Genomic DNA, 14,667 nt, shown 5'->3' with positions numbered 1-14,667 from the left:
CTATAGACCCACTATCTACTTCTTCTTTCATGCGGAAACAATCTTCTAAGGAGAATTCAACTTTTACCTTCTGGACATGCAAAGTGTCTGGTACTTTCAGAATTTCCGTTGCATTAACTTCTTCAATCAAAATCTTCATTTCTGCATCCTTTTCACTATCCTGTTTATCAATTTCTGTCACCTCTTCAGTTTTTACCAATTCGACTTCTCCTTCCTTTGACAATGATATTGGTGCTTCTTGACTCCTTTCTTTGGTTACAACTGTTTCAATGGTTGACCGTTTCATTCTTATTGTTTTCTTTTTGCTCTTTTCTGCCCTCACTTCACTTTCTACATATTTCTCCAAAGGTGTTTTGATTTCTGAAGGTGACATTTCAGTCTCTAGAACTTTATTCACATTATCCTCAGGAGAAGGTGAGAATTCCTTTTGCCTTTCCTTGCTTTCCTCGAGAGCTTCAGCATCCTCCAGTATTTGCGAAGATGTTATTCCGAATGATGGTAACGTAAGTTTGTGAGGTTTCAATGAAATGTCATATTCTAGAATCTTAGATTCTCTGGAGGACTCTGTAACATCTCCTTGAGATTCTATATTTTCCATCAATGCATCAACCTGTTTAAGAACTTCCTTTGATATTTTAATGTCTATGGAAGTTGTTTCAATTTCATCATATGGTGTTTGTGTGTGAGCTTTATGAAGTTCTTCTATTTTTAGAAATTGAATGTCAGCTTCCATCTGTATTGTTTTGGTGAGTTCAGACATTGTCTCAGAGTAACCATCAACAGTGTTTGCTTCACTTAGCATCCCATGACATTCAGAGTCTGCTTTTTCCTTTGGAATGTAGATTGTAGTTTTTTGCTCCTGTTCACTGAGCCTTATTTTAGTTAATTTTTCATCAGAAAGAGAAATGCCTTTCTCCCATTTGTCCAAATCATTGATGGAAACCTCGGTTGTTGAAAGATCACACACATCACCTTTGACTTGCACACTCATATCAGTTGAGGTATCATCAGCTGCTATTTTTCCACCACCCATTTGATCTTTAGCTCTCATCTGCACATCTAATTTTATTGAGCTTATCCTAGCATTCTCTGACACATGGTCCTTAATAGGTAGCTCATGTTGGATGGCACTGTTGGTAGTGTCTTCTATAGATCCACCATCTACATCTTCTTTCACAGCCAAATAATCTTCTAAGGACAATTGAATTATTTCCGTCTTGACGCCCAAAATATCTGGTTCTTTCCAAATTTCTGTTTCATTAACTTCTTTCATTAAAATGTGCGTTCCTTCATCCTTTTGACTATCCTGTACATCAACTTGCTTTAGCGCTTCAGTTTTTTCCAATTCGACTACTTCCTTTGACAAAGATATTGGTGCTCCTCCACTCCTTTCCTTTGTTACAGCTTTTTCAACAGTGGAACTTTTCATTCTAATTGATTTCTTTTTGCCCTTTGCTGCCTTTACTTCAGTTTCTGCAGATTTCTTAAAAGGTGTTTCGATATCTGGAGATGACATTTCAACCTCAAGAACTTTATTTACATTATCCTCAGGTGAAAGTGAGAATTCCTTTTTCTCTTCCTTGCAGTCTTCCAGAGCTTCCGCATCCTCCAGTATTTGTGAAGTAGTTATTCCAAATGATGGTAATTTAAAAGTGTGTAGTTTCTCTGAACTGTCACTCTTTAGAATCTCAGATTCTCTGGAAGACTCTGTAATGCTTCTTGACATATCTATGTTTCCCATCTTGGCATCAACTTGTTTAAGAACTTCCTCTGATATTTTGATGTCTATGGAAGTTGTTTCAATTTCATCATTGGGTATTTCAATGTGAGCTTTATCAAGTTCTTCCTTTTTCTGAGAGGGAATGCCAACTTCTATCTTTGATGTTTTGGTTAGTTTAGCCACTGTCTCAGATAAAGCATCAATAGTTGTTGGTTCAGTAAGCAACCCATGAAATTCTGAGTCTGTTTTTTCTTCTGGAATGTCGACTGTAGTTTCTAGATCTTGTACACTGGACCTCAATTCAGTTAATACTACATCAAAAAGAGAAATACCTTTCTTCCATTTGTCCAAGTCATTTATGGAATCCTCGGTTGACGAAAGATCACACACATCATCTTTGCCAGGCACACTACTATCAGTTGATACATCATTAGCTGCAAATTTTCCACCAGGCATTTGATCTTTATCTTCCAGCTGCACATCTTCCACTTTTATTGTGCTGATTCTAGCATTCTCTGACACATGCTCCTCAATAGGTGGCTCTTGTTGAGTGGCAGTGGTGGTAGTGTCTGTTATAGATCCACTATCTACATCTTCTTTTATAGACAAACAATCTTCTAAGAAGAATTCAAATGTTACCATCTGAACGTGCAAAGTATCTGGTACTTTCAGAATTTCCGTTGCATTAACTTCTTCAATCAAAATCTTCATTCTTGCATCCTTTTCACTATCCTGTACATCAACTTCTTTCAGCTCTTCAGTTTTTGCCAATTTAACTTTTCCTTCCTTTGGCAAAGTTATAGGTGCTTCTCGACTCCTTTCTTTTGTTACAACTTTTTCAATGGTTGACCTTTTCATTTTAATTGTTTTCTTTTTGCTCTTTTTTGCCTTCACTTCCATGTCTACATCTTTCTCCAAATGTGTTTCAATATCTGGAGATGACATTTCAGTCTCTGGAACTTTATTCACATTTTCCTCAGAAGGGGAGAATCCCTTTTGCTGTTCCTTACTTTCCTCCAGAGCTTTCGCATTGTCCAGTATTTGCGAAGTTGTTATTCCAAATGATGGTAATGTAAGTTTGTGAGGTTTCAATGAAATGTCATATTCTAGAATCTCAGTTTTTGTGGAGGACTCTGCAACATCTCCTTGAGATTCTATATTTTCCATCAATGCATCAACTTGTTTGAGAACTTCCTTTGATATTTTATTGTCTATAGAAGTGATTTCAATGTGCGCTTTATCAAGCATTTTTACAGATGGAATGACAATTTCCATCTTTGATGTTTTGGTTAGTTTAGCCGCTGTCTCAGATGAAGCATCAACAGTTGTTGCTTCAGTAAGCATCCCATGAAGCACTGAGTCTGTTTTTTCTTCTGGAATGTAGATTGCAGTTTCTAGCTCTTGTACACTGGGCCTCATTTCAGTTAATTGTGCATCACAAAGAGAAATACCTTTCTCCCATTTGTCCAAGTCATTGACGGAATCCTCGGTTGTGGAAAGATCACACACAACACCTTTGCCTGGCTCACTACTATAGTTTGATATAGCATCAGCTGCAATTTGTCCGACAGACATTTGATCTTTATCTTCCAGCTCCACATCTTCTACTTTAATTGTGCTTATTCTAGCATTCTCTGACACATGCTCCTCAATAGGTGGCTCTTGTTCAGTGGAAGTGCTGGTAGTTTCTGCTATAGATCCACTATCTACATCCCCTTTCATAGCCAAACAATCTTCTAAGGAGAATTCAACTTTTACCGTCTGGACGTGCAAAGTTTCTGGTACTTTCTGAATTTCCGTTGCATTAACTTCTTGAATCAAAATTTCCATTCCTGCATCATTTACACTATCGTGTACATCAATTTCTTTCAGCTCTTCAGTTTTTCCCAGTTCAACTTTTCCTTCCTTTGGCAAAGATATTGGTGCTTCTTGACTCCTTTCTTTTGTTACAACTTTTTCAATGGTTGTCCTTTTCATCCTAATTGTTTTCTTTTTGCTCTTTTTTGCCTTCACCTCAGTTTCTACATGTTTCTCCAAAGGTGTTCTGATATCTGGAGATGACATTTCAGTCTCTACAACTTTATTCACATTATCCTGAGGCGAAGGTGAGAATTCATTTTGCCCTTCCTTGCTTTCCTCCAGAGCTTCTGCACCCTCCAGCATTTGCAGAGAAGTGATTCCGAATGATGGTAACGTAAATTTGTGAGGTTTCAATGCAATGTCATATTCTAGAATCTCAGATTCTCTGGAGGACTCTGCAACATCTCCTTGAGATTCTATATTTTCCATCAATGCATCAACTTGTTTAAAAACTTCCTTTGATATTTTAATGTCTATGGGAGTTATTTCAATTTCATCATATGGTGTTTCAGTGTGAGCTTTATGAAGTTCTTCTATTTTTAGAGATGGAATGTCAGCTTCCATCTGTATTGTTTTGGTGAGTTCAAACATTGTCTCAGAGTAACCATCAACAGTGTTTGCTTCACTTAGCATCCCATGACATTCAGAGTCTGCTTTTTCCTTTGGAATGTAGATTGTAGTTTTTTGCTCCTGTTCACTGAGCCTTATTTTAGTTAATTTTTCATCAGAAAGAGAAATGCCTTTCTCCCATTTGTCCAAATCATTGATGGAAACCTCGGTTGTTGAAAGATCACACACATCACCTTTGACTTGCACACTCATATCAGTTGAGGTATCATCAGCTGCTATTTTTCCACCACCCATTTGATCTTTAGCTCTCATCTGCACATCTAATTTTATTGAGCTTATCCTAGCATTCTCTGACACATGGTCCTTAATAGGTAGCTCATGTTGGATGGCACTGTTGGTAGTGTCTTCTATAGATCCACCATCTACATCTTCTTTCACAGCCAAATAATCTTCTAAGGACAATTGAATTATTTCCGTCTTGACGCCCAAAATATCTGGTTCTTTCCAAATTTCTGTTTCATTAACTTCTTTCATTAAAATGTGCGTTCCTTCATCCTTTTGACTATCCTGTACATCAACTTGCTTTAGCGCTTCAGTTTTTTCCAATTCGACTACTTCCTTTGACAAAGATATTGGTGCTCCTCCACTCCTTTCCTTTGTTACAGCTTTTTCAACAGTGGAACTTTTCATTCTAATTGATTTCTTTTTGCCCTTTGCTGCCTTTACTTCAGTTTCTGCAGATTTCTTAAAAGGTGTTTCGATATCTGGAGATGACATTTCAACCTCAAGAACTTTATTTACATTATCCTCAGGTGAAAGTGAGAATTCCTTTTTCTCTTCCTTGCAGTCTTCCAGAGCTTCCGCATCCTCCAGTATTTGTGAAGTAGTTATTCCAAATGATGGTAATTTAAAAGTGTGTAGTTTCTCTGAACTGTCACTCTTTAGAATCTCAGATTCTCTGGAAGACTCTGTAATGCTTCTTGACATATCTATGTTTCCCATCTTGGCATCAACTTGTTTAAGAACTTCCTCTGATATTTTGATGTCTATGGAAGTTGTTTCAATTTCATCATTGGGTATTTCAATGTGAGCTTTATCAAGTTCTTCCTTTTTCTGAGAGGGAATGCCAACTTCTATCTTTGATGTTTTGGTTAGTTTAGCCACTGTCTCAGATAAAGCATCAATAGTTGTTGGTTCAGTAAGCAACCCATGAAATTCTGAGTCTGTTTTTTCTTCTGGAATGTCGACTGTAGTTTCTAGATCTTGTACACTGGACCTCAATTCAGTTAATACTACATCAAAAAGAGAAATACCTTTCTTCCATTTGTCCAAGTCATTTATGGAATCCTCGGTTGACGAAAGATCACACACATCATCTTTGCCAGGCACACTACTATCAGTTGATACATCATTAGCTGCAAATTTTCCACCAGGCATTTGATCTTTATCTTCCAGCTGCACATCTTCCACTTTTATTGTGCTGATTCTAGCATTCTCTGACACATGCTCCTCAATAGGTGGCTCTTGTTGAGTGGCAGTGGTGGTAGTGTCTGTTATAGATCCACTATCTACATCTTCTTTTATAGACAAACAATCTTCTAAGAAGAATTCAAATGTTACCATCTGAACGTGCAAAGTATCTGGTACTTTCAGAATTTCCGTTGCATTAACTTCTTCAATCAAAATCTTCATTCTTGCATCCTTTTCACTATCCTGTACATCAACTTCTTTCAGCTCTTCAGTTTTTGCCAATTTAACTTTTCCTTCCTTTGGCAAAGTTATAGGTGCTTCTCGACTCCTTTCTTTTGTTACAACTTTTTCAATGGTTGACCTTTTCATTTTAATTGTTTTCTTTTTGCTCTTTTTTGCCTTCACTTCCATGTCTACATCTTTCTCCAAATGTGTTTCAATATCTGGAGATGACATTTCAGTCTCTGGAACTTTATTCACATTTTCCTCAGAAGGGGAGAATCCCTTTTGCTGTTCCTTACTTTCCTCCAGAGCTTTCGCATTGTCCAGTATTTGCGAAGTTGTTATTCCAAATGATGGTAATGTAAGTTTGTGAGGTTTCAATGAAATGTCATATTCTAGAATCTCAGTTTTTGTGGAGGACTCTGCAACATCTCCTTGAGATTCTATATTTTCCATCAATGCATCAACTTGTTTGAGAACTTCCTTTGATATTTTATTGTCTATAGAAGTGATTTCAATGTGCGCTTTATCAAGCATTTTTACAGATGGAATGACAATTTCCATCTTTGATGTTTTGGTTAGTTTAGCCGCTGTCTCAGATGAAGCATCAACAGTTGTTGCTTCAGTAAGCATCCCATGAAGCACTGAGTCTGTTTTTTCTTCTGGAATGTAGATTGCAGTTTCTAGCTCTTGTACACTGGGCCTCATTTCAGTTAATTGTGCATCACAAAGAGAAATACCTTTCTCCCATTTGTCCAAGTCATTGACGGAATCCTCGGTTGTGGAAAGATCACACACAACACCTTTGCCTGGCTCACTACTATAGTTTGATATAGCATCAGCTGCAATTTGTCCGACAGACATTTGATCTTTATCTTCCAGCTCCACATCTTCTACTTTAATTGTGCTTATTCTAGCATTCTCTGACACATGCTCCTCAATAGGTGGCTCTTGTTCAGTGGAAGTGCTGGTAGTTTCTGCTATAGATCCACTATCTACATCCCCTTTCATAGCCAAACAATCTTCTAAGGAGAATTCAACTTTTACCGTCTGGACGTGCAAAGTTTCTGGTACTTTCTGAATTTCCGTTGCATTAACTTCTTGAATCAAAATTTCCATTCCTGCATCATTTACACTATCGTGTACATCAATTTCTTTCAGCTCTTCAGTTTTTCCCAGTTCAACTTTTCCTTCCTTTGGCAAAGATATTGGTGCTTCTTGACTCCTTTCTTTTGTTACAACTTTTTCAATGGTTGTCCTTTTCATCCTAATTGTTTTCTTTTTGCTCTTTTTTGCCTTCACCTCAGTTTCTACATGTTTCTCCAAAGGTGTTCTGATATCTGGAGATGACATTTCAGTCTCTACAACTTTATTCACATTATCCTGAGGCGAAGGTGAGAATTCATTTTGCCCTTCCTTGCTTTCCTCCAGAGCTTCTGCACCCTCCAGCATTTGCAGAGAAGTGATTCCGAATGATGGTAACGTAAATTTGTGAGGTTTCAATGCAATGTCATATTCTAGAATCTCAGATTCTCTGGAGGACTCTGCAATATCTCCTTGAGATTCTATATTTTCCATCAATGCATCAACTTGTTTAAAAACTTCCTTTGATATTTTAATGTCTATGGGAGTTATTTCAATTTCATCATATGGTGTTTCAGTGTGAGCTTTATGAAGTTCTTCTATTTTTAGAGATGGAATGTCAGCTTCCATCTGTAATGATTTGGTGAGTTCAGCCATTGTCTCAGAGAAACCATCAGTTTTTGCTTCAGTAAGCATCCCATGACATTCAGATTCGTCTTTTTCCTTTGGAATGTAGTTTGCAGTTTCTTGCCCCTCTTTACTGGGCCTTATTTCAGTTAATTTATCATCACAAAGAGAAATGCCTTTCTCACATTTGTCTAAGTCGTTGATGGAATTCTCGGTTGCTGAATTATCACACACATCACCTTTGACTTGCACACTAATATCAGTTGATGTATCACTAGCTGCTATTTTTCCACCACTCGTTTGATCTTTATCTTCCATCTGCATATCTTCTACTTTTACCGAGCTTATCCTAGCATTCTGTGACACATGGTCCTTAATAGGTACATCATGTTGGATGTCACTGATGGTAGTATCTGCTATAGAGCCACCATCTACTTCTTCTTTCATAGGCAAAGAATATTCTAAGGACAATTCAACTCTTTCTGTCTGGACGCTCAAAGTATCTGGTTCTTTCAAAATTTCAGTTGCATTAACTTCTTTCATCAATATGTGCGTTGCTTCATCATTTTCACTATCCTGCACATCAGCTTCTTTTAGCTCTTCATGTTTTGTCAATTCAACTTCTTCCTTTGAGAAAGATACTGGTACTTCTCCTCTCCTTTCTTTTGTTACAACTTTTTCAACAGTGGACCTTTTCATTCTAATTGATTTCTTTTTGCCCTTTGCTGCCTTTACTTCAGTTTCTACAGATTTCATAAAAGGTGTTTCGATATCTGGACATGACATGTCAACATCTAGGACTTTATTTACATTATCCTCAGGTGAAGGTAAGAATTCCTTTTTCTCTTCCTTGCTTTCTTTCAGAGCTTCTGCATCCTCCAGTATTTGCGAAGAAATTATTCCAAATGATGATACTTTTAATTTGTGTAGTTTCACTGAACCGTCAAATTCTAGAATCTTAGTTTCTCCGGAGGACTCGGTAATGCCTCCTGGAATATCTATATTTCCCATCTTAGCTTCAACTTGTTTTAGAACTTCCTCTGATATTTTGATGTCTGTGGAAGTTGTTCCAATTTCATCATCGGGTGTTTCAATGTGAGCTTTATCAAGTTCTTCTATTTTTAAAGATGGAATGCCAGTTTCCATCTTTGATGTTTTGGTCAGTTGCGCCACTGTCTCAGATAAAGCATCAACAGGTGTTAGTTCAGTAAGCATCCCATGAAATTCTGAGTCTATTTTGTCTTCTGGAATGTAGACTATAGTTTCTAGTTCTTGTACACTGGGCCTCAATTCAGTTAATACTACATCACAAAGAGAAATACCTTTCTCCCCTTTGTCCAAGTCATTGATGGAATGCTCAGTTGTCGAAAGATGACACACATCACCTTTGCCTGGCACAGTAATATCAGTTGATATATCATCAGCTGCAAATTTTCCAAAAGTCATTTGATCTTTATCTTCCAGCTGCACATCTTCTACTTTTATTGTGCTTATCCTATCATTCTCTAAAACATGCCCCTCAATAGGTGGCTCTTTTTGAGTGGCAGTGCTGGTAGTGTCTGCTATAGACCCACTATCTACTTCTTCTTTCATGCGCAAACAATCTTCTAAGGAGAATTCAACTTTTACCTTCTGGACATGGAAAGTGTCTGGTACTTTCAGAATTTCCGTTGCATTAACTTCTTCAATCAAAATCTTCATTTCTGCATCCTTTTCACTATCCTGTACATCAACTTCTGTCACCTCTTCAGTTTTTACCAATTCGACTTCTCCTTCCTTTGACAATGATATTGGTGCTTCTTGACTCCTTTCTTTGGTTACAACTGTTTCAATGGTTGACCCTTTTATTCTTATTGTTTTCTTTTTGCTCTTTTCTGCCTTCACTTCACTTTCTACATATTTCTCCAAAGGTGTTTCGATTTCTAAAGGTGACATTTCAGTCTCTAGAACTTTATTCTCATTATCCTCAGGAGAAGGTGAGAATTCCTTTTGCCTTTCCTTGCTTTCCTCGAGAGCTTCAGCATCCTCCAGTATTTGCGAAGATGTTATTCCGAATGATGGTACCGTAAGTTTGTGAGGTTTCAATGAAATGTCATATTCTAGAATCTTAGATTTTCTGAAGGACTCTGTAACATCTCCTTGAGACTCTATATTTTCCATCAATGCATCAACCTGTTTAAGAACTTCCTTTGATATTTTAATGTCTATGGAAGTTGTTTCAATTTCATCATATGGTGTTTGAGTGTGAGCTTTATGAAGTTCTTCTATTTTTAGAAATTGAATGTCAGCTTCCATCTGTGTTGTTTTGGTGAGTTCAGACATTGTTTCAGAGTAACCATCAACAGTTTTTGCTTCAGTAAGCATCCCATGACATTCAGATTCATCTTTTTCCTTTGGAATGTAGATTGCAGTTTCTTGCCCCTCTTTACTGGGCCTTATTTCAGTTAGTTTATCATCACAAAGAGAAATGCCTTTCTCACATTTGTCTAAGTCGTTGATGGAATTCTCGGTTGCTGAATTATCACACACATCACCTTTGACTTGCACACTAATATCAGTTGATATATCACTAGCTGCTATTTTTCCACCACTCGTTTGATCTTTATCTTCCATCTGCATATCTTCTACTTTTACCGAGCTTATCCTAGCATTCTGTGACACATGGTCCTTAATAGGTACATCATGTTGGATGGCACTGATGGTAGTATCTGCTATAGAGCCACCATCTACTTCTTCTTTCATAGCCAAAGAATCTTCTAAGGACAATTCAACTCTTTCTGTCTGGACGCTCAAAGTATCTGGTTCTTTCAAAATTTCAGGTGTATTAACTTCTTTCATCAATATGTGCGTTGCTTCATCATTTTCACTATCCTGCACATCAGCTTCTTTTAGTTCTTCATGTTTTGTCAATTCAACTTCTTCCTTTGACAAAGATACTGGTACTTCTCCTCTCCTTTCTTTTGTTACAACTTTTTCAACAGTGGACCTTTTCATTCTAATTGATTTCTTTTTGCCCTTTGCTGCCTTTACTTCAGTTTCTACAGATTTCATAAAAGGTGTTTCGATATCTGGACATGCCATGTCAACATCTAGGACTTTATTTACATTATCCTCAGGTGAAGGTAAGAATTCCTTTTTCTCTTCCTTGCTTTCTTTCAGAGCTTCTGCATCCTTCAGTATTTGCGAAGAAATTATTCCAAATGATGATACTTTTAATTTGTGTAGTTTCACTGAACCGTCAAATTCTAGAATCTTAGTTTCTCCGGAGGACTCAGGAATGCCTCCTGGAATATCTATATTTCCCAACTTAGCTTCAACTTGTTTTAGAACTTCCTCTGATATTTTGATGTCTGTGGAAGTTGTTCCAATTTCATCATCGGGTGTTTCAATGTGAGCTTTATCAAGTTCTTCTATTTTTAAAGATGGAATGCCAGTTTCCATCTTTGATGTTTTGGTCAGTTGCGCCACTGTCTCAGATAAACCATCAACAGGTGTTAGTTCAGTAAGCATCCCATGAAATTCTGAGACTATTTTGTCTTCTGGAATGTAGACTATAGTTTCTAGTTCTTGTACACTGGGCCTCAATTCAGTTAATACTACATCACAAAGAGAAATACCTTTCTCCCCTTTGTCCAAGTCATTGATGGAATGCTCAGTTGTCGAAAGATGACACACATCACCTTTGCCTGGCAAAGTAATATCAGTTGATATATCATCAGCTGCAAATTTTCCAAAAGTCATTTGATCTTTATCTTCCAGCTGCACATCTTCTACTTTTATTGTGCTTATCCTAGCATTCTCTAAAACATGCCCCTCAATACGTGGCTCTTTTTGAGTGGCAGTGCTGGTAGTGTCTGCTATAGACCCAATATCTACTTCTTCTTTCATGCGCAAACAATCTTCTAAGGAGAATTCAACTTTTACCTTCTGGACATGCAAAGTGTCTGGTACTTTCCGATTTTCCGTTGCATTAACTTCTTCAATCAAAATCTTCATTTCTGCATCCTTTTCACTATCCTGTACATCAACTTCTGTCACCTCTTCAGTTTTTACCAATTCGACTTCTCCTTCCTTTGACAATGATATTGGTGCTTCTTGACTCCTTTCTTTGGTTACAACTGTTTCAATGGTTGACTGTTTCATTCTTATTGTTTTCTTTTTGCTCTTTTCTGCCTTCACTTCACTTTCTACATATTTCTCCAAAGGTGTTTCGATTTCTAAAGGTGACATTTCAGTCTCTAGAACTTTATTCTCATTATCCTCAGGAGAAGGTGAGAATTCATTTTGCCTTTCCTTGCTTTCTTCGAGAGCTTCAGCATCCTCCAGTGTTTGCAAAGATGTTATTCCGAATGATGGTAACGTAAGTTTGTGAGGTTTCAATGAAATGTCATATTCTAGAATCTTAGATTTTCTGAAGGACTCTGTAACATCTCCTTGAGACTCTATATTTTCCATCAATGCATCAACCTGTTTAAGAACTTCCTTTGATATTTTAATGTCTATGGAAGTTGTTTCAATTTCATCATATGGTGTTTGAGTGTGAGCTTTATGAAGTTCTTCTATTTTTAGAAATTGAATGTCAGCTTCCATCTGTGTTGTTTTGGTGAGTTCAGACATTGTTTCAGAGTAACCATCAACAGTTTTTGCTTCAGTAAGCATCCCATGACATTCAGATTCGTCTTTTTCCTTTGGAATGTAGATTGCAGTTTCTTGCCCCTCTTTACTGGGCCTTATTTCAGTTAGTTTATCATCACAAAGAGAAATGCCTTTCTCACATTTGTCTAAGTCGTTGATGGAATTCTCGGTTGCTGAATTATCACACACATCACCTTTGACTTGCACACTAATATCAGTTGATATATCACTAGCTGCTATTTTTCCACCACTCGTTTGATCTTTATCTTCCATCTGCATATCTTCTACTTTTACCGAGCTTATCCTAGCATTCTGTGACACATGGTCCTTAATAGGTACATCATGTTGGATGGCACTGATGGTAGTATCTGCTATAGAGCCACCATCTACTTCTTCTTTCATAGCCAAAGAATCTTCTAAGGACAATTCAACTCTTTCTGTCTGGACGCTCAAAGTATCTGGTTCTTTCAAAATTTCAGTTGCATTAACTTCTTTCATCAATATGTGCGCTGCTTCATCATTTTCACTATCCTGCACATCAGCTTCTTTTAGCTCTTCGTGTTTTGTCAATTCAACTTCTTCCTTTGACAAAGATACTGGTACTTCTCCTCTCCTTTCTTTTGTTACAACTTTTTCAACAGTGGACCTTTTCATTCTAATTGATTTCTTTTTGCCCTTTGCTGCCTTTACTTCAGTTTCTACAGATTTCATAAAAGGTGTTTCGATATCTGGACATGACATGTCAACATCTAGGACTTTATTTACATTATCCTCAGGTGAAGGTAAGAATTCCTTTTTCTCTTCCTTGCTTTCTTTCATAGCTTCTGCATCCTCCAGTATTTGCGAAGTAATGATTCCAAATGATGATACTTTTAATTTGTGTAGTTTCACTGAACCGTCAAATTCTAGAATCTTAGTTTCTCCGGAGGACTCGGTAATGCCTCCTGGAATATCTTTATTTCCCAACTTAGCTTCAACTTGTTTTAGAACTTCCTCTGATATTTTGATGTCTATGGAAGTTGTTCCAATTTCATCATTGGGTGTTTCAATGTGAGCTTTATCAAGTTCTTCTATTTTTAAAGATGGAATGCCAGTTTCCATCTTTGATGTTTTAGTTAGTTGCGCCACTGTCTCAGATAAAGCATCAACAGGTGTTAGTTTAGTAAGTATCCCATGAAATTCTGAGTCTATTTTATCTTCTGGAATGGAGACTATAGTTTCTAGTTCTTGTACACTGGACCCCAATTCAGTTAATACTATATGACAAAGAGAAATACCTTTCTCCCCTTTGTCCAAGTCATTGATGGAATGCTCAGTTGTCGAAAGATGACACACATCACCTTTGCCTGGAACAGTAATATCAGTTGATATATCATCAGCTGCAAATTTTCCAAAAGTCATTTGATCTTTATCTTCCAGCTGCACATCTTCTACTTTTATTGTGCTTATCCTAGCTTTCTCTAAAACATGCCCCTCAATAGGTGGCTCTTTTTGAGTGGCAGTGCTGGTAGTGTCTGCTATAGACGCACTATCTACTTCTTCTTTCATGCGCAAACAATCTTCTAAGGAGAATTCAACTTTTACCTTCTGGACATGCAAAGTGTCTGGTACTTTCAGAATTTTCGTTGCATTAACTTCTTCAATCAAAATCTTCATTTCTGCATCCTTTTCACTATCCTGTACATCAACTTCTGTCACCTCTTCAGTTTTTACCAATTCGACTTCTCCTTCCTTTGACAATGATATTGGTGCTTCTTGACTCCTTTCTTTGGTTACAACTGTTTCAATGGTTGACCGTTTTATTCTTATTGTTTTCTTTTTGCTCTTTTCTGCCTTCACTTCACTTTCTACATATTTCTCCAAAGGTGTTTCGATTTCTGAAGGTGACATTTCAGTCTCTAGAACTTTATTCACATTATCCTCAGGAGAAGGTGAGAATTCCTTTTGCCTTTCCTTGCTTTCCTCGAGAGCTTCAGCATCCTCCAGTATTTGCGAAGATGTTATTCCGAATGATGGTAACGTAAGTTTGTGAGGTTTCAATGAAATGTCATATTCTAGAATCTTGGATTCTCCGGAGGACTCTGTAACATCTCCTTGAGATTCTATATTTTCCATCAATGCATCAACGTGTTTAAGAACTTCCTTTGATATTTTAATGTCTATGGAAGTTGTTTCAATTTCATCATATGGTGTTTGTGTGTGAGCTTTATGAAGTTCTTCTATTTTTAGAAATTGAATGTCAGCTTCCATCTGTATTGTTTTGGTGAGTTCAGACATTGTCTCAGAGTAACCATCAACAGTTTTTGCTTCACTTAGCATCCCATGACATTCAGAGTCTGCTTTTTCCTTTGGAATGTAGATTGTAGTTTTTTGCTCCTGTTCACTGAGCCTTATTTTAGTTAATTTTTCATCAGAAAGAGAAATGCCTTTCTCCCATTTGTCCAAGTCATTGATGGAAACCTCGGTTGTTGAAAGATCAC

At 37.2% G+C, this 14,667-nt stretch overlaps 1 protein-coding gene across 3 annotated transcripts in view; it reads right to left on the bottom strand.

Moving 5' to 3' along the window:
- The window catches only part of AHNAK2 (AHNAK nucleoprotein 2), a 407,486-nt gene that overhangs the window by 25,840 nt on the left and 366,979 nt on the right, over window positions 1–14,667 (bottom strand). For all 3 annotated transcript variants that reach the window (XM_085626234.1, XM_085626235.1, XM_085626236.1), the window contains one exon: window positions 1–14,667. This exon is cut by the window's left edge; it is cut by the window's right edge. In XM_085626234.1, the coding sequence (XP_085482360.1) occupies window positions 1–14,667 (14,667 nt within the window).

The sequence above is a fragment of the Triturus cristatus genome, chromosome 9 (genome assembly GCF_964204655.1).
Source record: "Triturus cristatus chromosome 9, aTriCri1.1, whole genome shotgun sequence".
Taxonomy (NCBI): Eukaryota; Metazoa; Chordata; class Amphibia; order Caudata; family Salamandridae; genus Triturus; species Triturus cristatus.
Note: the sequence above shows the minus strand (reverse complement) of the source record. Positions and strands in the feature narration are given on the sequence as shown.